At 46.0% G+C, this 27,797-nt stretch overlaps 2 protein-coding genes across 10 annotated transcripts in view; one reads left to right on the forward strand and one right to left on the reverse strand.

The window, feature by feature from the left end:
* The window catches only part of IGSF23 (immunoglobulin superfamily member 23), a 75,352-nt gene that overhangs the window by 45,428 nt on the left and 2,127 nt on the right, over positions 1 to 27,797 (reverse strand). The gene's annotated exons all lie outside the window — the stretch shown is intronic.
* Positions 1,287 to 23,220, forward strand: CEACAM20 (CEA cell adhesion molecule 20). The gene is made up of 12 exons (XM_012446570.2): positions 1,287 to 1,370; positions 5,210 to 5,356; positions 6,186 to 6,461; positions 7,238 to 7,519; positions 8,952 to 9,230; positions 11,998 to 12,276; positions 16,223 to 16,340; positions 16,555 to 16,640; positions 17,429 to 17,490; positions 17,834 to 17,869; positions 18,348 to 18,476; positions 23,167 to 23,220. The coding sequence occupies exons 1-12, from the start codon at positions 1,319 to 1,321 to the stop codon at positions 23,218 to 23,220; spliced, it is 1,800 nt and encodes a 599-aa protein (XP_012301993.2). The 5' UTR covers positions 1,287 to 1,318.

The following is a 27,797-nucleotide window of genomic DNA, read 5'->3' on the forward strand; positions in this document are numbered from 1 at the left end:
TCAGGTGCCCCCTTCGAATTTCTCCATCCCAGCCCTGCCCACTCTGGGTCTCCATCTCAGCCCTGCCCACTGTCTAGGGACAGGTCTGTCTCCCCCACTGGACTGTGAGCCTTTGTGAGAACAGGATTGGGGCTGTCTTAGTCAGTGCTGTGTCCCTAGTACCACCAGGAGCAGGGGTCAGCACAGAAGAGAATTCAGGACTGGGTGCAGTGGCTCATGCCTGTAATCCCAGCACTTTGGGAGGCTGAGGCAGGCAGATCACTTGAGCTCATGACTTCAAGACCAGCCTGGGCTATACGGTGAAATTCCTTCTCTACTAAAAATACAAAAAGTAGCTGGGTGTGGTGGTGCATGCCTGTAGTCCAAGCTACTAGGGAGGCAGAGGCAGGAGAACCACTTGAGCCCAGGAGGTGGAGGCTGCAGTAAACGGAAATCATGCCACTGCACTCCAGCCTGGGGGACAGAGCAAGACTCTGTCTCTAAAAAAATAAAAGAAGAGGAAGAAGAAGGAAGAAGAGGAAGAAGAGGAGGAGGAGGAGGAGGAGGAGGAGAAATCAGGGAGTATTTGTTAAATGAATGGATGGATGGATACATGGATTAATGACATTTCTCTCAGCTGGTAGGTTCTGTTAAATCTTCTGGGTTTGGGTGTACATACTCTCAAAGAATAACAGCTTGTCTTGCTCATAGAGATGTTTTTTAAAGTAATTTTTATATATTGAACCTTTACTATGTTCTCTAAGTTTCAGCTCAGATGTCCACTCCTCCAGGAAGCCTTCCCTGCCCCCTCCCCCAAGACCACGTCAGGCTCCTCCTGGAGTTCCCCTAGTCCTGCTCAGTCTGTGATCCCTGCCCGTCTGACTCCAGAGCTTTTGTTTATGACCAGGATCTAGATCACAAACATGATTTCAGCTCATTTAATATTTACTGGCTGTTTACAATGAACTTGGCACTGGGCCTGTTTTATTAAGCTCTTGGAAACAAGGAGCTGGCCATTGTTGTTTTTTTTATTATCTTTGCTATTGACCATCCTAATCTCAGTTCCCGGTCTCCAGGGTTCCTGGAGTTCCTGCTCTCTGCGCTGGGCAGGGAAGGAAAGTGAGCCCTGGGGGTGGAGGGCAGAGGTAGGGTCAAAGTTGCTTCCCTGCCACCACCTGTCTGTCCTGGGAGCCACAGTTACTTCAGTGTGTGTGAGTTTCTAGCAGGGCGGGAGAGGAGAGAAGGCGGGTGGAGGGGCTGCAGCTGGAGTTGGGACTGTCTGTGTGTGCAAGCCGGGGGAACAGACAGCCTGGCACACTGAAGTCAGGTGCCGGGACCCATGGGGCCTGCTGACTTATGGGGACACCACTGGATGGGAATCCTGCTCTCAGGTGAGTGCCCTGCTTCCTTCAGATGGAGGTGGAGGGGAGTTGTATGCATCTGTTTGTCAGTGATATGTGTGTATGTATGTGTGTGTGCGTGTGTGTATGTGTGTGTGTGTATGCACTTGAGGAAAGAGAGATAGAAATAAGGATAGATGCAGATATAAAGATAGGGCTGAGCGTGGTGGCTCACGCCTGTAATCCCAGCACTTTGGGAGGCCAAGGTGGGCGGATCACTTGAGGGGTTCGAGACCAGCCTGGCCAACATGGCAAAACCCCATCTCTATTAAAAATACAAAAATTAGCTGGGCTTGGTGACACAGACCTGTAGTCCCAGCTATTTGGGAGACTGAGACTTATAGGAGAATTATTTGAACTTTGAACTCAGGAGGCGGAGGTTGCAGTGAGCTGAGATCGCACCACAGCACTCCAGTCTGAATGACACAGCAAGACCCTGTCTCAAAAAAAAAAGAAAAAGAAAAAAGAAAGAAAGAAAGAGAGGTACAGAAATAAAGACAGATACTAAAGAGACTGACAGAAGGAGACATAAACAGACACCAGAGAGACACAGATATATGTTTATTTGCCAGTGGGGTGTGTGTGTGTGTGTGTGTGTGTGTGTGTGTGTGTGTGTGTGTGTGTGCAGAGAAAGAGAGAGAGAAAGACAGAGTCAGAGCCACAGAACCAGAGACCAAGAGAGAAAGAGAGATAGGGAAATACAGGGAGAGAAAGATACACAGAAAGACAGAAAAAGGGTGAAAAAGTAACTTTAGAAATGACACCAGTTGGTGCCGGGTGTGGTGGCTCACATCTTAATCCCAGCACTTGGGGAGGCTGAGGCAGGTGGATCATGAGGTCAGGAGTTCAAGACCAGCCTGACCAAGGTGGTGAAACCCCTTCTCTACTAAAAATACAAAAATTAGCCAGGCGTGGTGGCAGATGCCTGTAATCCCAGCTACTCAGGAGGCCGAGGCAGAGAATCACTTGAACCTGGAAGGTGGAGGCTGCGGTGAGCCGAGATCACACCACTGCACTCCAGCCTGGACGACAAAGCAAGACTGTGTCACACACACACACACACACACACACACGAAAGGAAATGACACAGTGAGAAAAACGGGGGGGCAGAAAGAAGAGAGAGGGAGACAGAAGACAAAGAGACAGGGACAGAACTGTGTAAAGACAGAATTAGATTCAGAGAGACAAGGACAGAATTGGAGCATCACAGAGACAGACAAGCAGACGGGGGTGAGACAGGCGGAGGGAGGCTGAGGCTGTGCAGCCAGAAGCGGCCAGGTCCACGGATCAGGATGGATGTGAAATTTCTGCCTCAAAGGCATCTGAGACAAAAGGCAGAAACTAGAATATTTTGATGAAAAAAGTATTTTGGAAGTGAAGACATGATTTTGCAACAACTCATGTGCAGAGGTGAGGGCCCAGCCCAGTCCTGCTGTGTGTCTCGGGGACCGGCTCCTCCTTCTCTGGGCCTATGCTTCCTGGCTGACCCTGGAAGGCTGCAGGAACTCTGTCGTCCTGTGGGGCTGAGAGTTATCAGCCACATCCACAGGTGTCTCTGTAAGTGTTGCGTCTTCCTGGTGGGACAGAAGGCAGGACCCTGCGAGAAGAAAGCCAGAGGGAAAGGGCCAGGGCAGGCGTTCCACAGAGGGAGGCTTCTTGTCTTGGGTGGGTATGATGAGACTCCCATCAGTGCTTTCGCTCACGTCATGCCACTTATCCTTTCGACAGTTCAGTGAGGCTGGAACTGTTACTACCTCCATTTTTCAAATGGGGAAACCGAGGCTCAGATAGGGAACATCACTTGTCCAAATAAATGGCAAAGATGGAATTCAAACCCAGGTGGTCAGGCTCTGAGCCTGTGGACCTAACCTCTAATAGCATTTGAGGCAGAGAAACCACAGACACAAGAACCTGTCATAAGACCACTGCCATCATCATCATCGTCATCATGGTGGCTGAATATTTGCTATGAGCTGTTTTAAGCATGTCACATCCAATGTCTCATTCAGACCTCACAACCATCAGAAGAACTAAGTTCTACTGTTCTCACCATTTTGCAGTTGAAGAAACTGAGGCTCATGAAGTCCCTTACCCATGATAGTAGGGCTAGTGACAGAGTCTGTATTTGTTCCTAAGAGCTCGTGCCCTTATTTACTGACTGGCAGGTAATGGGAGTGTTTGGGCCACACTGGGGCCCTTTTGAGAGGTGCAGAGGGGCATGGTGTCCCGTCTGTGTTAAGTGGGCTCACGGGAGAGACAAGGTCAGCTGCATGTGAGCACAGCTGCTGAGGTTAGCCCTGGCACAGTCTCTCTCTCTCTCTCTCTCTCTCTTTTTTTTTTTTTTGAGACAAGGTCTAGCTAGCTCTGCCACCCAGGCTGGATTGCAGTGGCACGATCTCGGCTCACCGCAACTTCCCCCTCTTGGGTTCAAGCGATTCTCATGCCTTAGCCTCCCAAGTAGCTGAGATTACAGGCACACGTCACCATGCCTAGCTAATATTTGTATTTTTTGTAGAGGCGGAGGTTTCACCATGTTGACCAGGATGGTCTCAAACCCTTGGCCTCAAGTGATCCACCCACCTCAGCCTCCCAAAGTGTTGGGATTACTAGCATGATCCACCGTGCCAGATCCCATAGTCTCTTGCAGCCCCCGTAATGGTGTGCAGAATGATCAAATGGAAAACTGGAACTAGTTCTTTGGTTTTGTTTTGTTTTTTTTTTTTTTTTGAGACGGGGTCTTGCTCTGTTGTCCAGGCTGGTCTCAAATTCCTTAGCCCAAGTGATTCTCCCACTTCAGCCTCCAAAGAACTGAGATTACAGGCATGAGCCATCACACCCGGCTGAAAACTGGAAGCTTCTGCTATCTTGTTCCTCTTTCCTACCCATGCAAGTGAAATCTTGCCTGAGGACAAGTCTGAGGAAGTGACAAAAGTCAATATTTCACACCAAGATCACAGTAGAAGTACCTGTGAATCAAGGGTTGGGTCTGTGGCCACTCCTGGGCTGACAGGAGGAATTACAGGGTTGAGAGCAGTCTTCAGGCCCTGGCAGGCCAGGTTCAAGTTCAGCTTCTGCCACTGACAATATGGACTTATTGTCAGTGAGTGACGTCACCTCTCTGAGCATCAGTTTCCCTCTATGTGGAATGGGGAGGCCATCTTGTGTCTCCAGTAGAGGCCACATCACTGGAGAGAACACGGTGACTATCAGGGGGCCCAGTTAATGTTTGCCAATATTCATTACCACCCCCAGAACAACCCTAGGATGCAGGTGATAGCATTCCCATTTTACAGATGAGGAGATTGAGGCTCAGAGAGGACAAAAACATGCTGCAGCTGGGCGTGGCGGCTCACGCCTGTAACCCAGCACTTTGGGAGGCCGAGGAGGCGGATCACTTAAGGTCAGGAGTTGGAGACCAGCCTGGGCAATTTGGTGAAACCCCATCTCTACTAATAATACAAAAATTATCTGGGTGTGGTGGCCTGTGCCTGCAATCCCAGCTACTCAGGAGGCTGAGGCTGGAGAATCCCTTGAACCTGGGAGGCGGAGGTTGTGGTGAGCTGAAATTGTGCCACTGCATTCCAGCCTGGGCAACAGAGCCAGACTCTGCCTCAAAAAACAAAAACAAAAACACGCACACAAACAGAAACCAGACAAACAAACAAACATGACACAAGTCATGTAGCTGGTAAGTAACGAGTAGGACTCAAGTCTCTATGGGTGGGATGCCAGCTCTTTGACCTCAGAATTCCTTCTGCTTCTGAAGACCCTAACCGGGCACCCCCCAACACACCTCTCCCTCCCCGAATGTCTCCTCTCTCTCCTTCTAGCCTCGCTTTGGACCGTATGGAGTCCTCCAGCTGCAGCCCAGTTCACCTTTGATGCCAACCCACGTGACGCCACACAAAGTGAGAAGGATGTTGTTCTGTCCGTGTCTGGGACCCCCAGGACACCCCAGACTCATGGCAGATCCAGAGGTGTGGGCCCTGAAAACAAGACGGTCATTCTGATCTCTGCCTCCATGGAGATCCATCATCTGGGCCTCACGCCCGAAGTCCCAAGAGGACGAATCTGATTGGCTCAGCCAGGGTGTGGCAACGACTGGTTCAGCCATCTATGCGGGGGGAGGGGGGGTAAAGGGGGAGGCTGTGGTTGTCGTGGCTGGGGTGGGCAAAGTTAGCTAAAAAGTGGGCAGGGGGGCTGGGTGCAGGTCCTTACACCTGTCATTCCAGCACTTTGGGAGGCTGAGGTGGGTGGATTACTTGAACTCAGGAGTTTGTGGCCCACCTGGGCAACATAGGGAGACCCCATGTCTACAAAAAAAAATCGCCAGGTATGGTAGTGCACACCTGTAGTCCCAGCTATTGGGAGGCTGAGGTAGGAGGATCGCTTGAGCCCATGAGGTCAAGGCTGCCATGAGCCATGATTGCACCACTGCCCTCCAGCCTGGGTGACAGAGTGAAACTCTGTTTCAATAAAGAAAAAGAGTGGGTAGGGGCCCTTGCTGGCATCCATGTGGCAAGCTTGATTGTTGTTGCAGCTGACATCGATTGACCTTGTCAAGTCCCAGATCCTCTAACTCACTTGCACAATGGCTTTCAATGGGGCTTGGAGAGGGGAAGTAACTTGCCCTACATGACACCTACAATAAGCACTAGATCCAGCACTTAAGCCCAGGCAGTCAACTCCAGTGTGTCTTCTGGCAATTCCGATCTAGTCCTGTTTCTCTGGGTCCCTCTGTAACTAGGTCTTGTTTGTTCTTCCTCTACCCGTGTCTCTGCCTCTGTCTCCGTCTCTTGCTTTCAGGGCTGGCCAAGCCCACCATTGAGGTCAGCTCGGGCACTGCCATAGAGCAGAAGGAAATGGTGACCTTCTATTGCAACACCAGCGATGTCAACATTACCATCCACTGGGTTTCCAACAACCTCCCCGTCATGTTCCATGAGCGTATGCAGCTGTCCAAGGATGGCAAGACCCTCACCATTCTCATTGTCCAGCGGGAGGACTCGGGGACTTACCAATGTGAAGCTCGAGATGCCTTTGGGAGTAAGAGCAGCGACCCCACCTTCCTGGATGTGAATTGTGAGTCCCTTTCCATTCTTTCCAACCCCTCACCGACACTCATTTCCTTAGTGCCTTGCTCAGTCTCGCAATACCACCCAGATGTGGACTTGTCTACCTTTGAACTTCAGACATGTAACTGTTTGACAGCTCTACTTGGATTCTACTGGAAACCTCCAACTTAATGTGTCTAAAAATTGAGCTCCCAAACCTCAGATGTTTGATCCAAAACCTTGCCTGGATAGGGGTGAGCAGAGCATTAGCTGGCTCACTATTTATTTATTCATTCATTCATTCATTCGAGACAAGATCTTGCTCTGTTGTCCAGGTTGGAGTACAGTGGTGCAGACAGAGCTCAATGCAGACTCGACCTCCTGGGCTCAAGTGATCTTCCTGCCTCAGCCTCCTGAGTAGCTGGGACTACAGGCATGAGCCATTGCAACTGGCTAATTTTTAAATTTTTTGTGGAGAGGGTACCTTGCTATGCTGCCCTGACTGGTCTTAAACTCCTTGCTCCAAGCAACCCTCTTGCCTCAGTCTCCCAAAGTGCTGGGATTACAGGTGTGAGCTACCATATCCAGTCAGTTGGCATACTTCAGATGTGTCTTTCAATCTTGCTTTACCCCGAGATGAGGTTGACATTTCATCTCCATCTGACTGCTGTACCTCCTTTGTAATGGATATAGCCTTTGAGTGGGGAGGAGGGAAATAGAGTATTTATTGATCCACTAAAGACCTCCGTAAGAGACCTGTTGCTGATGCTATTGTTCCTGCTGTAATTGTTCCTGTCCTCTCAGATGGTCCTGACCCTGTTGAAATCAAACTGGAGTCTGGTGTTGCCAGTGGGGAGGTGGTTGAGGTGACGGAGGGCTCCAACGTGACCTTCTTGGTGGAAACAAAGTCTCATCCACCCCCTTCCTATATGTGGTTTCTCCCTGACTCCTCCAATCTGTCTCTCACCATGAGAACATTCGCCATCCATGCTGTGTCCAGAGAACATGAGGGCCTGTACAGGTGCTTGGTGTCCAACGTTGCCACCCACCTGTCCCGCCTGGGTGCTCTGAAGGTCCAAGTCCTTGGTAAGTCTCCTTTCCTGGTTCCTCTCCTTCGTTCTTCTGAGAGTCAGACAGTGGCCACATCAGAAGGATCTAGGAGTTCTTAATCCGGGGCCTTTGGATACTGTGTGAGGGAGTAATTTCTGCATGGTATTGAGTTGCATGTGAGATGTTTGTGCTGTCTTCTAGAGACAGGGTCAAGGATTGTCATCAGATTTGTGAAGAAATCTTGAACTCCTAAAGAGCCACTGAGCTACTCTAATACCCCAGAGTTTGAGGAGGACCCAGGGGGATTTCCAATGTAGCTGGTGGTTGAGCAGGGTTCCAACTGCAGGGAAGGCTAGGCACACTGGCCCTTGGCTTGGAACGTCCTGCACAAGACCCTGGTGGCTCTCTAGGGGGTGTCCAAGATTTGATTCTCTGGAGGTGGGGGGGTTAACTGTCTACATTTAAAAACACTAACACAACACTCACACACTCCATACACACACAGATAACTCCACATGCACAGCACACTCACATACAATACACACAGTAAACATAACTCATACCTTGCAATACCACATACACATACCGTGTAATACCACAGACATAGAGCACACACTGACACAAAACATACACACATATAGCATGCACACAACAGAGGTGTACAACTCACCCATCACAAAGTACATAACACATCAGACATACAACACATACACACAAACCCACAGCACATACACACAAACCCACAACACATATATACAATATGCTCACACACATACAACACACGACATACAAAACACAGACACACATATCTCACATACGTCTACCAACAAACACAAGATCACAGATACATGACACAGTCACATAAAATATATATACACTTAATATGCACCAGTGGACACACATAACACATCACAGACACTCAGCACCCGCTAAACATTACAACCATCCAACATCAGACACTCAAGATGTACAACATGAAAAACACACCACATACCATACATTCAACACCCTTAACACATATATACAACAGAAACACAATGCACATGCAAAATGCATACACATACCACATGCAGCAGAGACACAGAGCATATATACACAACACAAATACATAACACAAACAATACCACAGACACAGAACACACACTCATATACAAAAAATATATACATATAACATATGCTCACATACAAAGTGTGTATGTGTACACATATACTTGATATTAAACACATACACCCAGCACACACGAGAGATGCAAAACACACAAACACCACACACTACGCACACAACCCATTGCATATTCACATAATAATCACACAACACACATTCATCCACAAAAGACATGTATGTACCCCACACACCAGTCATATGCAAATCACACACACACACCTGGAAAAACTTTGTGGGCCCCACATAGGCAGGAGACAGGGGAAATCTCCCTGAACTTGATCCTGTATCTCCATGTGTTTCCAGAAACACTGACCACACCTCAAGTCATGTCTTCAAGCCTGAACCTTGTGGAGAATGACAGGTCTGTGGCCCTGACCTGCCAAACTGACCATGAGAGGGTGAATGTCCAGTGGTTCCTGAGTGGCCAGCCCCTCCTGCCCAGCGAGCACCTGGAGCTGTCAGCTGACAACAGGACCCTGACCATCCATGGCCTCCAGCGGAACGACACAGGGCCCTATGCCTGTGAGGTCTGGAACTGGGGCAGCCAGGCCCGGAGTGAGCCCCTTGAGCTGACCATCAACTGTGAGTTACCTAGGGCCTGGACCTTCCCCTTCTCCCTGCCTCTCTAAGTTCTTCCTTCCAGTAGTTGATGTCGTGATTATTGAGCTCCTGCTCTGTGTCGGGCATGAATCTGGGCACTGGACAAAGCCAAGTGCCTGCCCTCAGGGGGCTTATGTTCTAGTGTAGAAGCCAGACCATAAATAGAGAAGTAGGTAATAAGGTTTAGGGACAGCACCAGATTTAGGCTTTCACAGGGTCTCACTGGCCCTTGTCTACAGGGAGGCAAACATAGAAGCAGGAGAGAGGAAAAGTGAGAGAAGGAGTCGTATTTGTCTGGATCCTTGGAGAAGCAGACCCCAAGATGGGATTAACAAGATTATTCATGCAAGGGTTTTATTAGGGGAAATGTGCCTGTGAGGATAACTAGGGAGGCAGTTGTAGGAAGTCTGGGAGAGCCATCAGACTGGGAGACTGAGATGCAAATGTGACTCCGAGTGACAGGGAGAGGGACAGAGACTTGAATGGACGCACCTGGATAACCATGCAGTTGAAGGAATACCCAATCAAGGCTGCTGGCACCTTCCATGTCCCCAGGAAGGGGCCTGCCTTAGTTTCCTGGATGTACCCAGGTACTGGCAGGGTGCAGCCTGTGGGAGGACTGGGAGCAGATTTGGTGGCACAGCACTTGGGCCCTTGGTCAATTACATTTCTGCCATTGGAGGTCTTTGAAGAGCTTCCCCTGGTGGCCACAACTGCCCGGCGAAAGATAATGGGGTGAACCAGAGTGGCAACTGTCAGGTGATGAGAAATGGGTGCACTGTGGATATATTTTGAATATGCTGCTGACTGATATTAGGTGAAAGAGAAAGAAAGGAGTTGAGAATGACTCTAAGGTTTATTGCCTGAGCCACTGAAAGGATGTAGGAGTCATGAACCAAGATGGAGAAGATTGAGGGAGAAGAGGTTTCTGCAGGGAGAGAATGGGGGAGTGCACTTTTGTATATGCGAAATAGCAGGGAACACAGAGGTAGGGGTTATTAAGTACATGTCTTTGCTCCTCTTTCCCCTTCTCTGTTGCTCTCTCCTCTCTCCTTCTCAATTCAGTCATTAAACCAAAAATATTTATTTTGTGCTGTCTCTGTGCTAAGCAACGTGTTGGGCATCTGATACTTGCCATGATTTTCAGCTCTCACAGCCTGCTGGGGATAGGGAGGTCACTAAGCAGGCAAATAAAACACAGCATGATAAATGGGGCCTCAGAAGACAAAGGGAGGGTCTGGGGAGCCCAAAGGAAGCTTCCATCTGGGGGATGTTGCAAAGGGTCATCATGAGCAGGAATGTCCACCGTGAGAGCTGAAGGATGCGTAGGAGTAGGTTGGTTAGAGCAGAGTCAGGGAAGAGCATTCCAGGCAGCGGGAAGAGTATGCAATGGCTTTAAGGGAGGAGAGAGTGTAACAGGGATAGAATCTCCGAGTGAGATTTAATTCCTGAATGAGAGCAGGAGGGGTAGGAAGGTGGTGGGGCTAGAGGGGTCTGTGAGAGTCAAATTGTAAATGGCCTCATCGGCCACAGGCTTTGTCCCAAGGGCACTGAGGAGTCACAGAGGGTTCTGAACACTGGAGGGATAGTGACAATTTAGTACATAGGAAGACTTTTCTGGCTGCTGTGTGGAGGATGAGCCTAGGATGGGGAGACCAGGAGGGGCTGGGATGCAAGTGAGGGATCTAAGTGGCCAAAGGGTTAGAATGATTCAAAGTATGTTTAGGAGGGAGCAGAGATAGGGTATTACTCCCCTCCTGGAATGTCTCAATTAGCGACCTTTTGCATCCTTTCCAGTATTTTACATTAATTTAAATAAAGTATGACTCTCAAACTCTTTTAGGTTTTTAAAAAAATAGAGACAAGATCTTACTATTTTGCCTAGGCTGGTGTCGAACTACTGAGCTCAAGCAATCTCCCTGCCTCACCCTCCCAAAGTGCTGGGATTACAGGCGTGAACCACAGCCCCAGGCCCAAACTCTTTAATTTATATGAGAAATCCAACAGCTACTTTCATCTGTTTCCTTCTTGTATGTGGTAGAAGAGAAAAGTGACAATGATCCCTTCTGACATTACAAATAAAATGTATACCATTGAGAATACACAGTACTAGAAGTTAGAAGTTAGGGATTATGTGCACAGGACACAGCAACAATTTCTATTCTTTTTCTTTCTTTCTTTCTTTTTTTTTTTGAGACAGTCTCACTCTGTCACCTAGGCTGGAGTGCAGGGGTGCAATCTTGGCTTACTGCAACTTTGGCCTCCCAGGTTCAAGCTATTCTTAGCCACCTGAGTAGCTGTGATTACAGGTATGTGCCATCACACCCAGCTAATTTTATTTTTCTTTTTTTAGTAGAGATGGGACTCGCCATGTTGGCCAGGCTGGTCTTAAACTCCTGGCCTCAGGAGTTCCACCCTGACATCCACCTACCTCGGCCTCCCAGAGTGCTGGGATTACAGGTGTGAGCCACTGCGCTTGGCTGAGCAACAATTTCTGATGCCTGGGTGACTGAGAATACTTATTTAAATTTACTTTGCAAAGGCAGAGTTTTTGGCTTTTTTTTTGTTTTTGTCTCGATCTCCTCCACTCCCAGTGTTGTGGAGCACACTCTGCTTGTCAGACAGCTTAGGAGGAAAAAGGAGCATGTTCTCTTTATCTTACTGAGATTCCAAGGTGAAAGTGAGTGGCGCAGAAAGGGATGACTCGCCGATGGGGGCCAGGGTGCCTCATGTTTGGCTTTGCACACAGATGGTCCTGACCGAGTGAACATCACCAAGGAGTCAGCATCTGAGGTGGTCAGCACCATCAAGGCAGAGCTCAACTCCAGCCTGACCCTGCAGTGTTGGGCCGAGTCCAAGCCAAGTGCTGAGTATCGCTGGACTCTTGAACACTCCACCAGGGAGCATATGGGGGAGCATCTGATCATCAGGGCTCTGACCTGGGAACACGATGGGATCTACAACTGCACAGCCTCCAACCCGCTCACCGGCCTGGCCCGCTCCGCTTCTGTTCTAGTCAAGGTGGTAGGTGAGTCTCTCAGGGTTGCCTTCTCCTGGGACCCAAGGGGCCTTTCCTGATGCTGGTCCTGGCCACCTAGTCTATCCCTACCGAGGGCTGGAGTATGGCAGTCTCCACACTGCCTGAACAGGTTCTCAGTCCACAGCTGTCAAATCCCAACCCCTCATGCTCAGGGGAACACAGAACATCCACTTCCTGCTGTGTTCCCTGGAAAACTCTCCATGCTGTTCTAAGCCTCAGTTTGCTTCCCTGTAAATTGGGTCTGTGATGTGTTTTAGTACGTTTTCATACTGCTGATAAAGATATGCCCAAGATTGGTTAATTTATAAAGAAAAAGAGGTTTAATGGACTGACAGTTCCACGTGGCTAGGAAGGTCACACAACCATGGCGGAAGGCGAAAGGTGTGTCTCACATGGCGGCAGACAAGAGAGAATGGGAACCAAGTGAAAGGGGAAACCCTTTATAAAATCATTAGATCTCGTGAGACTTATTCACTACCATGAGAACGGTATGGGGGAACCGCCCGCATGATTCAATTGTCTCCCACTGGGTCCCGCCTATAACACATGGGAATTACGGGAGCTGCAACTCAAGATGAGATTTAGGTGGGGACACAGCCAAACCATATTGTGATGCCTATCTTTCAGAGTTGTTTAGAAGGACGACGAGTCGGGGACATACCCAGGGAGGGAAGGACTGAGCTATATGGGGAATCAGAAATGATGTTAATAACAACTGGGCATGACTGGCAGGGAGTCCCTGTATCTCTATCTTTAGGTCATTTTTTTTTTTTTTTTTTTTTTTTTTTTTTTTTTTGTGAGACGGAGTCTCACTCTGTCACCAGGCTGGAGTACAATGGTGTGATCTTGGCTCACTGCAACCTCTGCCTCCCAGGTTCAAGCAATTCTCCTGCCTCAGCCTCCCAAGTAGCCAGGACTACAGGTGCTTGCCACCACACCCAGCAAATTTTTTTGTATTTTTAGTAGAGATGGGGTTTCACGATGTTGACCAGGATGGTCTTGATCTCTTGACCTCGTGATCCACCCGCCTCGGCCTCCCAAAGTGCTGGGATTACAGGCATGAGCCACCGCACCCGGCCTGTCTTTAGTTCTTGAGAAGGCAACAGTGTCACTGTTCACCAGGGTTCACATCCTTCACCAATGCTTATTAACCATGTGACCTTGGGCAAGTTACTTACCCTCTCTGGGCCTCTGACTTCTTATCTGTAAAACATAATATTTCTGCTTGTTTCTTAGGGTTGTTGAAGACGGGTTAACATTTGTGAAGTTCTTAGGGCAGTGCTTGGCATATTGAATTTGTTAAACAAACAAAATTAATTCTTTTTTTTTTTTTTTTGAGACGGTCTCACTCTGTCACCCAGGCTGGAGTGCAGTGGCACGATCATGGGTCACTGAAGCCTCAACCTCCCAGGCTCAAGTCATCCTCCCATCTCAGCCTCCTGAGTAGCTGGAACTACAAGTGTGTGCCACCACACACAGCTAATTTTTTATTTTTATTTTTCGTAGAGATGGGGCCTCCCTATGTTGCACAGGCTGGTCTCAAACTCCTGGGCTCAAGTAATCCTCCTGCTTTGGCCTCCCAAAGTGCTGAGATTACAGGCTTGAGCCACCACGCCCAGCCTAAAATAATGATAATAAATCAATACATCATTATCATTATTTATTGAATCTGTGCCACATGTCTGAATCCAACTTTCTCATATATAATATCGATAAACACTTCTTGGGTACTCTCTGTCAGCCAGTTTTGAGGTGAGCCTGTTGGTTTATTCATTGTACAGGAAGGGAAACAGACCTTTAGACTCAAATCCTGTCATCGGGGTTTGAAACCAGGTCCTCAAGTTGTTCACTAAGCCTAGGACATCATTTACATCAACTTCCAAATTACCTCATTTAATCTTCAGAACAATCTTGTGGTCTTGTTAAGACCATTTGATAGGATAGATGGAGCAACAGAGGCTCAGGGGAGGAAGCAGTGAGTGCAGTTGATGCTCATGGGGATATTGTAGGATTTGAATGAGATAACCTATGAAGGGCTCTTGGTGCTGTAGCTTGCTAGATAGCAGCTTCCATCATCATCATCATCATCATTTTTCAAGCATCTGCCATGTATCAGGCACTGTGCTGGTAGTTTTATATATGATCTCATTAATCTCTTAAAAAGTGTAGAGGCTGGGCACAGTGGCTCATGCCTGTAATCCCAGCACTTTGGAAGGGTGACCCAGGTGGATCACATAAGGTCAAGGGTTCAAGACCAGCCTGGCCAACATCGTAAAACCCAGTCTCTACTAAAAATACAACAACGACAATAATAACAACAAAATTAGTCTGATGTGGCAGTGCATGTCTGTAATTCCAGCTACTCGGGAGGCTGAAGCAGAAGAACTGCTTGAACCCGGTGGGTGGAAGTTGCAGTGAGCCAAGACTGTGTCATTGCACTCCAGCCTGGGTGACAGAGTGAGACTCCATCTCAAAAGAAAGAAAGAAACAAAAGAAATGAAAGAAAGAAAGAAAGAGAGAGAGAAAGAAAGGAAAGAAAGAAAGAGAAAGAGAGAAAGCGAGAGAAAGAAAGAAAGGAAAGAAGGAAAGAAAGAAAAAGAAAGAGAGGGAGGGAAGGAAGAAAGGAAGGAAGGAGAAAGAGAAAGAGAAAAGACAGGAAGGAAGGGAGGGAGAGAGAAAGAAAGAGGAAAGAAAGAAAGAGAAAGAAAGAAGAAAGAGAGGAAGGAAGGAAGGAAGGGAGGGAGGGAGGGAGGGAGAGGAAGGAAGGAAGGGAGATGCAGAGAATAAAACTAAGAAGCCCTGAAGCACCCTAAGAAGTTCCCTCCTGCCCCTCCAAAGCAGAACTCCTTCCTCGCACTCCTGACCCTTGTGGCTGTGTCCTTAATTCCAGTGGCTGGATTTCACCCTTCTGAGAAAGGCTCAGGCAGAAGTGACACGGGCAAACAGCAGGCCAATATTAATGAAAGCAATGGCCATTTATTAATCACCTACTATGTGCCAGGTGTTAACATTCATGATTTCATCTCATCTTTGCAAACATTCTGTGCTATTTACAGATGAAAAAATGAGACTCAGAAATGAATTCACTTGTCCAGGGTCACATGGCCCCAGTGAGTCAAGGGGCTCTGAGTGAAAGCCAGGTTTCTGGTTGCCAAAGCTCTTTTCTCTGGTCTGTGCCTCCTCTCTGGGAGGGTGAAAGGCAAAGTCATATTTGATCCATTATCCTAATTGGCGTCATCATCATGGCAAATATTTACTGATCATTCTCCATGATTCCAAACAAACACTATATATATAGAACATGAATACATATATGTTTAATCTTTCCAAAAAACCCTATAACACCTATTGTTCCCATTTTACAAAAGAGACAACTGAAGCATAGAGAGGTTAAGTAACACGCTCAAAGTCACACAGCTGAAATTTGGACCCAGAAACTGGGTATTTCAGTTTATAAATGATGCTCTTAATACCACTGACTGAGGCTGGGCACGGTGGCTCACGCCTGTAATCCCAGCACTTTGGGAGGCCGAGGTGGACAGATCACTTGAGGTCAAGAGTTCCAGATCAGTCTGGGCAACATGGTGAAACCCCGTCTCTACCAAAGAATACAAAAAATTAGCCTGGCATCGTCGCGAGTGCCTGTAGTCCCAGCTACTCGGAGAGGCTGAGGTGGGAGGATCGCTTGAACCTGGGGGCGGAGTTTACAGTGAGCCAAGGTTGCACCACTCCAGTCTGGGTGACAGAGCGAGACCCTGTCTCAGGGGAAAAAAAAAAAAGCAAAAACAAAAAATCACAATCTTATGCCTCCCAAAGACTGGAAGACAAGTGCTCACAAAATGTCAGCAGAGAAAAAGCTGCGAGCTTGGGAATGGGCTGGGGGCAGGGATGAGGGTGTGTCAGGCCTGGGTCTTGATTCTCTCTCCTTGCCCAGGTCCCCAGTCCTCCTCCCTGTCCTCAGGGGCCATCGCTGGTATTGTCATCGGGATCCTGGCTGTCATTGCCCTGGCCACAGAAATAGTCTATTTTCTCTACATCAGAAATGCCAGACGGTAATACAGGGACACAGGGAGGGGAATGGGGGCGTGGCCAACAGGGGGAGCGCCTGTCGGGCTTGTTGCTGACCATGGTACTGAGTCGTGTCTGGCACCTGGGGAATTCAGAGGGTTGCGGACATTGTCCAAGAATGGACATAGGATATGGGCGGAACCTGTGGAGATGGGCAAGGACTAGAGGCACAGAAGAATGAGGGCTTTGGGGTTTCAGGCCCTCAAGGAAAACAACAGATGACCCCATTCATGAGACTTCACAATCCACCCCTAAGGAGGAGCACCCTACAGAGCCCAGTTCCAGTAAGTGACTCTGGCTGATGCCCGGGGCAGGGGTGAGGGCTGGGGAAGAGGCTGGTGCTGGGGGCGCCCACCTTTGACACCAAGTCACTGTATGATCAGGCCAAACCCTGTCTACTCTAAGCCTCTGTGTTCCCATCTGGAATATGGATGAGATTGGAATCAAGACCTCTGATGGGTTCTGCCTGTTCCAACAGTCATGGCAAAAGCGGGACACCATACTGGAATTCTCTCCTTTCTCAATCTCAGAAAACATTGTTAATTGATTGTTGTACACAGAGCGAATCAATCACAACACTCCTTCCTGTTGAATCCAAATCCGGTCTCATAACATATCTCAACATAGTGCCTCGAGTGCCCTCTACTGATGGGTTAGAGTTGACCAAAGACAAAATGATACATATCTGCCATCTCTGCATCTGGGATTCTGGAAGGATAAGCCTTTTGATATGGAAGGTTTTCTAGAAACTGTTCAATCCAGCCCCATTTAACAGAGAGGAAAACCAAGGCCATGAGGGATGAAGGGCTAAACCCAGGCTACAGAGGACCCAGTGTCAAAACTGGGACTAAAACTTAGATTTCCCCCCTCATCTGTGTCACCATACAGCCTTCCTAACCCAGAACCTGATTTCCAGGACATTCCCAGGACAGGCTCACTGGAAATGTGACAGGGAGTCCTGGGAAGGAAAATTTCTGCACTTCCTTCCTGGGGACAGGGGTCCTGGAAAAACAGCTCCTTGCCCCATATCTCTTTCTGACTCCAGCTTCTGACTGAGATTCACTTTTCCTAGAAAGCCTGAGGCCTGAGTATTGCAACATGTCCCAGCTCCAGGGATGGAGCAGAGTTGAAAAGGTGAGTTATGCTGCAGAGGGATCTTCCTTGGTCCCCCAACCAGGCTGCTATAGTCCTACCTCTTAGGGTGGGAGATGGCATGATCTCTTGAGAAAACCCAGTGCCAGGTCAAGTCTCTCTGCATCTCCTTCCCTGACTTCTCTGAGGATCTCAAGACCCTCCTGGGTTTTCTCATCTCTTCTCCTCGCCTTCTTACTCTTTGACATGATAATCCCTAGCTTTGAGCCCCCTGGAAATCACAAGGGCTATAGCTGCCTCTGAGGCCAAAGCTATTTCTGAGAATCTCTTGGGGTAGCCCCTATTCTAAGCCCTATGACCTCTCTGCAACTTTGTTTTTCCCCAGATGCAACCACCAGACCCTCCAGAGAAGACCTATGAGGTACATTGCCCCTGCTGGGTTTGGTTAAAGAATCTATAGAGGAAATACAATCTGAGTTTATATGTGACAATCCTGAGAGATCATCTTGTCTAAACATTTCACTGCACATCACAGGGCCAGGGATGGGAAGAGAGTAGCCTAGGGCCTCACAGGGAGCTGGGTCAGATGCCAAGACCCTGGATCCTCTTTTGTTCCTTCCACCTCCAGGGCTAGGAATTGGATTGCCAATGAGGTGGTACTGGAACAGCACATGCTGGGGTGAAAAGGAGGCTGGGAGTAGGGGTTGCAGAGCCAGCAAGAAAAAGGAGAGTCCTGGGCCAGGGACAGAGCCTGTTTTCTAACTCCGCTTCCACCTCTGATTCTTTGCAAGAACGTGAACAGATTCCTTCCACTCTCTGGGTCTCTGAAGACTGTAAGTTGGTACATTCCTGGCAATCTGTGTTTGCGGGCCCTACCTGATTTCTCTGCTTACTTGCAGACGAGGCTGCCTTCAGAAAGCCCTGGAGGCAATTCTTTCAGCCCCTGGAAGCCACCACCCAAAGCTCTGATGCCCCCACTCAGATTGCTCTCCACTCGGCCAAAGGGTAACATGGAGTCAATCTATGAGGTATGTTTATGCCACATTGAGTCTTTGGGCAGGTGGAAATCTGTCACCAATCAGCTTATTCTTCCCTACTAAAGAGTCTATAGGATGAACTATGAAAAACAATTCCCTTTAAAAAATCTCAATTCCATCCTATCCATTTCCATCTTGTCATTTTCTACTCAGTTTTACTTCATTCCTTTCCAGTGCACTCCATTTTATTGCATTCCATGTTTCACTCCATCCATTTCCTTTCAATCCATTTAGCTTTATTCAGTTTCTGTATTTCTGTATCACTTCACTCTGCCACTTTCTTTCCATTCCACTCTATTTCCACCCATCCCATCTCTTCCCATTCACTCTACTCCATTCCATGCCTTTTTTTCTCTCCTTCCTTCCTTTTCTTCTTCCTTTTTCTTTCTCTTTCTTTCTTTCTCTTTCTTTCCTTCTCCTCTTCCCTCCCCCCCCCCTTCTTCTATTTTTTGAGACAGGGTCTTCCTCTGTCATCCAGGCTGGAATGCAGTGGCTGTCTCCGATCACTGCAACATTCACCTTCTGCTTCAAGGGATTCTCCCACTTCAGCCTACCAAGTAGCTGGAACTACAGGCATCAGCCATCACGCCCAGCTAATTTTTGTATTTTTTTGGTAGAGACAGCATTTCACCATGTTGGCCAGGCTGTTCTCAAACTCCTGACCTCAATTGCTCTGCCCACCTTGGCCTCCCAAAGTGCCGGGATTACAGGAGTGAAGCTACTGTGCCTGGTTTATTCCATGCCTTTTCATTCCATCCCACTCAATTCTGTTTGATCCCATTACACTCCTTTCCATCTCTTTCTTATTTCATTCCTTTTCGTTCTTTTCCATTTCTATTACTTTTATCCATTTTTTAAATTCCTTTCAATTCATTTATTTTACATTCCATTACACTCTATTTTATTCCAGCTTCTCAATTTCCATCCCACCATTTTATTTCATTTCCATTCTTTTCTTCCCATCCCATTGCATTCCTCTTATTTCCATCCATATATTTAATCCATTTCATCCATTCTATTTCCTACCTCTCCATTCCTTCCTAGTCAATGTCCCTATATACATTCATTTCCATTTGATTGGTTTTCATTTCATTCCACTGCATGCCAGCTTTTATTCTGTTTCTTTTCCATTCACTTTTTTCCCATTCCCTTTTTTCTTTTTCATTCACTTTCTCTTCTCCATCCCTTCCCCTTTCATTCAGTTCTATTTCACTGTTTTCCATTCCCTTCTCTCTGTGGTCTTCATTTCCTTTTCCTTTTCATTTCTTTCCAATCCATTCCACTCTATTCTATTCCATTCAATTCTACTCCATGTTTCTTCACTTCCATCCTCTTCTTTCATGTCCTTTATGGCGCTTCATTCTCTTGTCTTTATTACTTTCCTTTTCAAGCTTCCCATTTAAGTTCTTTTCAAGTCATTCCATCCCACTCCTTTTAATTTCTTTCCAGTCTTTTGCATTTCCTATGCTTCATGACATTGATTTCAGTTTCATTATTTTATATTCCATGGCATTCCATTCCACCTCTTTTCAGTTTTTTTAATTTTGTTTATTTTTATTCTTTAATGTTATACTTTCCTTCTATTATATTACTTTTCTGTCATTTCCTTTCCATTTCTTTCCCCTCATTACCTTATTTTATTACTCTCCTTCCCACTCCATTTTATTTTATTTATTTCCACTACAATTTTCCTTTTCATTCAATTTCTTTCCCTAGCATTTCTTTGGCAATCATGCCATTTTATTTTACTCCATTCGCTGCCTTTAATTTTTATTGTATTCCTTTTTGTTCTACTCAGTTTCCCTCCATTCCATTTATGCCTTTGCCATCTCTTTCAATTGTATTCCTAAACAGTCTATTCCTTTTCATTCATTTCCTTTCCTTTGCAAGCTTTCATTTCATTCATATTTACTTCCCCACATTTTTCCCATGGGAGATTTGAAGCAGTTTATATACAACACTACAAAATGGTGTTAAGTTAGAAATAGAAATTACCATAAAAATGTTTTTAACAATAGCAAGAAGTCAAGATATGGGTAAAAGGTAAAAATATATGCAAGGCTTACATGATATCTGCCCATATATCTCTTATGTGTTTCTAAGCTTCCTGGTAACAATAAAACAGAGAGGTATGATTAGTTACATCATTCAAAAAGAAGAAAACTGGGCCAGGCATGAATGCCTGTAATCTCAGCACTTTCGGAGGTGGAGATGAGCAGATCACTCAAGGTCAGGAGTTTGAGACCAGCCTGGCCAACATAGTGAAACCCCATCTCTATTAAAAATACAAAATTTAGCTGGGCATGGTGGCAGGCACCTGTAATCCCAGCTACTCAGGAGGCTAAGGCAGGAGAATCACTTGAATGTAGGAGGTAGAGGTTGCAGTGAGCTGAGATTGAGCCACTGCACTCCATCCTGGGCAATGGAGTAAGACCCTGTCTCAAAAAGAAAAGAAAAGAAAAGAGAAAAGGAACAGAGAGGAGGAAGGAAGGAAGGAAAAAGAAGAAGAAAGGGGGGAGGGGGAGGAGAAGATGATGACTATTAGTTCATCCAGGCATAAGCAAGATTCCCAAAACAAGTTCAGAGCAGTCAGGCGATAGCTCCATAGTTCTAAGGACTAGTAGAATTACTTTAGAGAATTTAAGTGATCACAACCCTGTCATCAGGACTAGCCAGATTACCCCATTTCCAAGAATGGACTTTAAATAATTCTATATTCTGAACAAGTCAGTGACCAGTCAGAGTTTATCCAGAGAAGTAATAAGAGAGAGGCCAGAACAGGGACTGAAATCCATGTCCTACTGACAGAGTGAGTTTAGAAAAGAAAAAGTTTAGGGACAGAGAACTCCAATATTTTAGTGTCTAACAGGCTTTGGGTAGAAGGATAAATGGGTTCCTTGTTGTTTCAGAGGGCAGATAAATTACCATGGAGGATAAGTAAGAGAAGGGTAGATTTTAGCCCGACAGATGAACTATTCTTGAAAAATGTGAATATCCTATATACCTTTTAATTTTTTTGAGACAAGGTATTGCTCTTTCGCCCAGGTTGTGTGCAGTAGTGCCATCACAGCCAATGGCAGCCTCTTGATTCCTGGGCTCAAGTGATTATCCCACCTTGGCCTTCCAGAGTGTTGGGATTACAGATACGAGCCACTGCACCTGGCTGAATATCTCATATAGTAATATCTTAGTCGAGAATTTTTAATGTTAAGAAAGTTAAACCTTTGGAATGTAGTTCAAATGGGGGTTAACTGAGATAACACTGAGAGATATCAGATAACTCAATTTCAGAAATTACTCCTAGGCCCCTTGGGGACTCGAATGCTATTAAGAAGCTGTTTCTCTCTTATTATAAAGTTTCTCGTTTTCACTAATCTATGAATTCATTTCATTCTTCTCAGTCCAGATTGAATTCCTATGTAAGTCTCCTGGTCATTGCTTCTCTATAACTTCAGATTATATATAATATCTTCTGCTGCCCTTTAAGCATTTATAGGTTAAATTCTCCATAGGAGAGTCAAGTTGGTTCAGGCCAAGGCATGGATCACATTTAGGTTTGTCAGCTCTCTAATCAGCTTTGAACTGATAAAAAACTTAGCCACCTAGTCCCTCTCTTCACCAGTATCTGGGTAGGGAAGCCATGTTTGTTCCCTATTATTAGTAGGGCAAAAGGTCTTCCCAGAAATCCCACCCAGTAAGCTTCCTTTTATATCTCATTAGCCAGAATAAGATCACATGGTGCTCCTTGTTGCAACAGAAGCTGAGAAAGTGACATATTAACATTCCCAGTCTCTTCAGTAGAAACAAGCAAGGGAAGTGGTGTGGGGAAAAGCATTAGGTCAGTTAACTCAGTCTCTGCTACATTATGGAGGGATTAAAAGGAGCAAGCCATGCAAACAGTATGGAGGGATACATTCCAAGTTGAAAGGCATCAGGAAGAAAGGCCCTGAAGTGGATGTAGAGTCGTCAGTTGCTGTGTAATGAATTACCACAGACTTTGAAGCTTAAAACAACATTAATTTATTATCTCACAGTTTCTGTGGGTCGGGAGTTCAGGCATTGCTTAGACAGGTCTTCTGCAAGGCTATATAATCAAGATGTCAGTCAAAGCTCAGGTCTTATCTGAGGCTCAACTGGTGATGGATTTACTTCCAAGCTCACATAGTTATTAGCAGCATTCAGTTCCTTGCAGACTGTCAGAATGAGAGCCTTAGTTTCTTAATGACAGCCGGAAGTCATCCTCAGTTTTTTGCCATGTGGCCCTTTCCATAGGCAGTGCACAACACTGCATCTTGCTTCTTCAAAGCCAAGACAGAAGTCATAAACTTATGTAATAGCATCACATACATGGAATCATGTCTATCTTGCCACCTTTGCCATATTCTGTGGATTAGACGCAAGTCACAGGTCTTGCCCTCAAGGGGAGATTACATAAGGGAATTAATACTTGGAGGTAGGGATTATGGGGAACATTTTAGAGTCTGTTTACCACAATGGGGAAGCAGATGGGTCATCCCAGGAACAGAGAGGTGCCAGTGTGACTAAAGTGTGATGAGAAGGGAGGATCTTTGGAATTTCCAAAGAAAGGAAAGCGCCAGGCTGTTTGGTCCCCAGACTATAGTGAGTAGACTAGGAGGGTCCACCCAGCAAGTGGAGCTCACATTTTCTTTTTGTTTAACAGGAGCTTGTGAATCCAGAGCCCAACACTTATGCCCAAATCAATCCCTCGGTCTAATGGAAGCAGAGATCTTTTCTCCAGGAGTCCTAGAGAAACCACGCTTGGTCATATATTTAATGACATTTATTAAGTGTATATTATAACTCAGTCATTCTCTGTCATCTCTGTAGACCTTGTAGATGTTCTACTGCAATGGGTTGGTCAGGCCCTGGCTCCCACAGAGTCTTAGATCTTGACTCATATTTTTTTTTTTCAAAGAAATAGTAACAGGGTAAAAATGACAGCGTTCGGATCTAGAATTAGAGGGCCAAGGTTTGAGACTCATCAGCTTAGGATACCATAGTCGTAGGTTGAGGATGAGCAAACACCATTGGTGGACACTGACTCCAGGGGGAAGAGTGAGTCTGAGTCAGCCAGAGAGGAGCAGAGGACAAAGGCAGAGTCAAAGAAGAAGTGGCTTTTCAAATCATGGTAGAGGATAAAGATAAGGAGCCCTTAAGAAATTAAGAGCTCTTAGTAACAGGAGAAAACACATAGTGAAGTGAGGGACTGAGGCTCCTGAGGAGAGGTAGGCATGAAACGCTTAGAATCCTGAGAAGTGCAGGGGTGGAGAGAGTTAGAATGAGATTTTCTGAAGGTAAAGAAAGTGAAGAGACAAGGATATATCCATGGTTTCTTGCCAGGGCAACTGGATGATTGGCAGGTCACTTTCTCAGCAACTTTGGGATAAGGAGAGAAATGAAGAATTTGCTTCATGTCAAGAATTTAGACATCTCAAGAATCAGTTGGAGAATCAAGTAGGCAATTGTTCATAAAAGTCTAGATAGCTGATGGCTAGAGATACACATTTGAGAGTTGTCAGTAGGATTTAAAGTTATAGGGCTGGATGAGCTCCTTTGTTAGGGGGGTCCCTAAGACCACCTCATGCTCAATGATTTTCTAGAAGAATTCACAGGACCCAATTGCTATACTCATGATTATAGTTTATTATAGCAAAAGGATGGAGAATAAAATCAGCAAAGGGAAAGGGTTCATGGGATGAAGTCTGAAGGATACCCCTGTACAAGCTTCCAAGTGTTCTCTTTCAGTGGAGAACTGTAAGAAATAAATTGCCCTTTTAAAACAAATTACCGGCCGGGCGCCGTGGCTCATGCCTGTAATCCCAGCACTTTGGGAGGCCGAGGCAGGTGGATCATGAGGTCAAGAGATCGAGACCAAACTGGTCAACATGGTGAAACCCCGTCTCTACTAAAGATACAAAAAATTAGCTGGGCATGGTGGCGCGTGCCTGTAATCCCAGCTACTCGGGAGGCTGAGGCAGGAGAACTGCCTAAACCCAGGAGGCGGAGGTTGTGGTGAGCCGAGATCGCGCCATTGCACTCCAGCCTGGGTAACAAGAGCGAAACTCCGTCTCAAAAAAAAAAAAAAAAAAAAAAAATTACCCAGATTTAGATATTCTGTTATAGGCAACAGAAAGTTCTGTTTACTTATTTATAATGAAGGGCAATTTATTTCTTACAGTTATGGAGGCTTGGAAGTCAAGGTCAAGGGGTAGCATCTGGTAAGAGCCTCCTTGCTGTGGGGACTCTCTGTAGAGTCCTGAAGTGGTGCAGGGAATCACATGCCAAGGGGACTGAGTGTGCTAACATGTTAGCTCAGGTTTCTCTTCCTTTTGTTATGAAGCTACCAGTTCCACTCCCATGATAACCCATTAATCCATTAGTCCATGAATGGATTAATCCATTCATGAGGGCAAAGCCCTCCTGAGCCAATCACCTGTTAAAAGCCCCCATCTCTCAATATTGCCACATAGAGGATTACGTTTCAACATGAGTTTTGGAGGAGACAAATATTCAAACCACAACACATGAAAAATCCCCCAGCAATGATGTGTGACAACATGTGTGAAGCAATGCCATCGAGGGAAGGTCACCTAAACCTGGGTGTCCACAGTTTTTGTAGAGGGTCAGCCACTGAAGTTACAGACTCCTAGAAGCAAAGCAGATGTTCCCCCATAAATCACATTATTAGTATAAACCATCTGGACACACTGGTACAGCAAGGCTCAAGCCTCAGGCACGCAAAAGTACTCTTACCAGATAGAACGTTATGAGAGCTCAATTCCCAGAGCTGCCCAAAGGCTAGTCAGGAAAACAGGACTTTCATGGGAACTTACAGGGTTTGAGCAACCCAGGCCTGTAATGTCAACCCCAAGGAGAGTGGATGAAAATAAGGCAAAGGAACAGACTGACAGCTGATTCCTGGGTCCCTCCGATGTTTACAGAAGAGATCAAGCAAAGGAGACAGAAAAGGACTGATAACGCAGAGGAGGAACCAACACAGTAAACTCCTGGAAACAAAGAAAGAGTTTTCAGAATGGGTCGTTGCTATCTTTGGAGATGAATGCCTATGATGATGATGATAATGTTGAGATTTTAAAAATTAATCATAAGATGTGATACAAAAGACCAGAGTTAAAATCTGAAGGGTTGCACTAAGTAGCACCAGAGACACCTCCCTATTTGAACCCTGGGAACTTTCCTCTTCCCTGCCAAGGAATGTCCCTCTCCCCGACATCCTAGAGACAGATCATGCCCTTCTACCCTCTAGTGACTCTTATTTTTGTCTTCCAGAATTTAAATAGATTCATAACCTTCTTGCTCTTCACTGTATCTTGAGCCCTTACCTAATTCCTGGCCAATAAATAGGACCTTAATATGGAACTTTGGTCCCAGCTCTTCCCCAGACTGTTGATAGATAAATCTTTAGGTTAGACGGGTATCTTTCTAGAATGTTCCTGAGTGGTAATTCTTTTTTTTTTTTTTTTTTGAGACACAATCTGGCTCTGTCACTGAGGCTGGAGGGCAACAGCATGATCTAAGTTCACAGCAACCTCTGCCTCCGGGGATCAAGAGATCCTTCCTGCCTCAGCCTCCTGAGTAGCTGGGACTACAGGCTTGTGCCACCATGGCCAGCTAATTTTTATATTTTTTTGTAGAGACAGGGTTTCGCCATGTTGCCCAGGCTGGTCTTGAACTCCTGGGCTCAAGTGACCCTCCTGCCTTGGCTTCCCAAAGTGCTGGGATTACAGGCAAGAGCCACTGCCTGGAAGTGGTAACTCTTCTAAAGTCCCTGTAATATTCAGGTTAAGTCAGGATGTATGGGTTCCTGGAAGTAAACATTACCACCTTGTTCATTTTGAAAGAAAGAAAAAAAAAACAAACAGAAGACAGATAGACAAAGTCAGTTTTACATTACATAGTACTTATGTTGTATTTTCTGAATATCTTTTTTTTTTTTTTTTTAGAGATGAAGTCTTACTCTGCTGCCCAGGCTGGAGTGCAGTGGGGCAATCTTGGCTCATTGCAGCCTCTGACTCTCAGGGTCCAGTGATTCTCCTACCTCAGACTCCCAAGTAGCTGGGATTACAGGTGGCACACCACTACGCCTGGCTAATTTTTGTATTTTTTTAGTAGAGACAGGGTTTCACCATGTTGTCCAGGCTGGTCTCAAACTCTTGACCTCGAGATCTGCCCGCCTCGGCCTCCCAAAGTGCTGGGATTACAGGCGTGAGCCACTACAACCAGCCCATTTTCTGAATATCTTAAAAAATTAACACAAAAATAAGTGAAGTGAAAAAAGGAAGATGAGCTAACACTCAAACCATTGCATTTTTATTTTGTCATATTTGTATTTGCAGATCAATCTGCGAGATTTTATATCTTTACAACACAGCTAGCAACATGGCATTTCTATTTGTCCATTTTCTCTCTCTCAGTAAGGTTTTGAGGGTTTCTTCAGATGACTTATATCTATCTTACTAAATTTATTTATAAGGCTTTTTCTTGCTTTTTTGTGAATATGAACTTTTTCTGTCTTGTTTGCAAACTTAGTATTGCTTGCATGTAGAGGAAAGATACTGATGCGTAGACAAGGGGCAACCTAAGGTAAAAGTTAAGAGCATGGACTAGAGTTCAATTTCTTGGTCTCAAATCCCAGCTCTATCCTAACAATACACTCTAGGGTAAGTTACTTATCTCTGGGCTTCAGTTTTATCTTCTGTAAAATGTAAACAACAGTCTCATCTCACAAGAGTTGTGGTGAGGACTACATGAGTAAATATATATATATGTATCTTACAAGACTGCTTAGCACAGTTTCACATGAAGGTTTGTTATTATTAGCACAGAGTGTTACATAAATGTTTATTATTACTTGTTTCACATTTAATTACTTTTAAACTCTCCTTGATGTTAATTGCTTTTAGTTAACTCTCTAAGGTCTGCTAATAACATCTGCTAATAATTTTGTATTCTTTTTTTTTTTTTTGAGACAGAGTTTCACTCTTGTTACCCAGGCTGGAGTGCAATGGCGCGATCTCGGCTCACCGCAACCTCCGCCTCCTGGGTTCAGGCAATTCTCCTGCCTCAGCCTCCTGAGTAGCTGGGATTACAGGCACGCGCCACCATGCCCAGCTAATTTTTTGTATTTTTAGTAGAGACGGGGTTTCACCATGTTGACCAGGATGGTCTCGATCTCTTGACCTCATGATCCACCTGCCTCGGCCTCCCAAAGTGCTGGGATTACAGGCGTGAGCCACCGCGCCCGGCCTAATTTTGTATTCTTTGTACCTA

Source organism: Aotus nancymaae, unplaced genomic scaffold, assembly GCF_030222135.1.
Source record: "Aotus nancymaae isolate 86718 unplaced genomic scaffold, 86718_ANA_hifiasm-v0.15.2.pri h1tg000028l, whole genome shotgun sequence".
NCBI lineage: Eukaryota > Metazoa > Chordata > Mammalia > Primates > Aotidae > Aotus > Aotus nancymaae.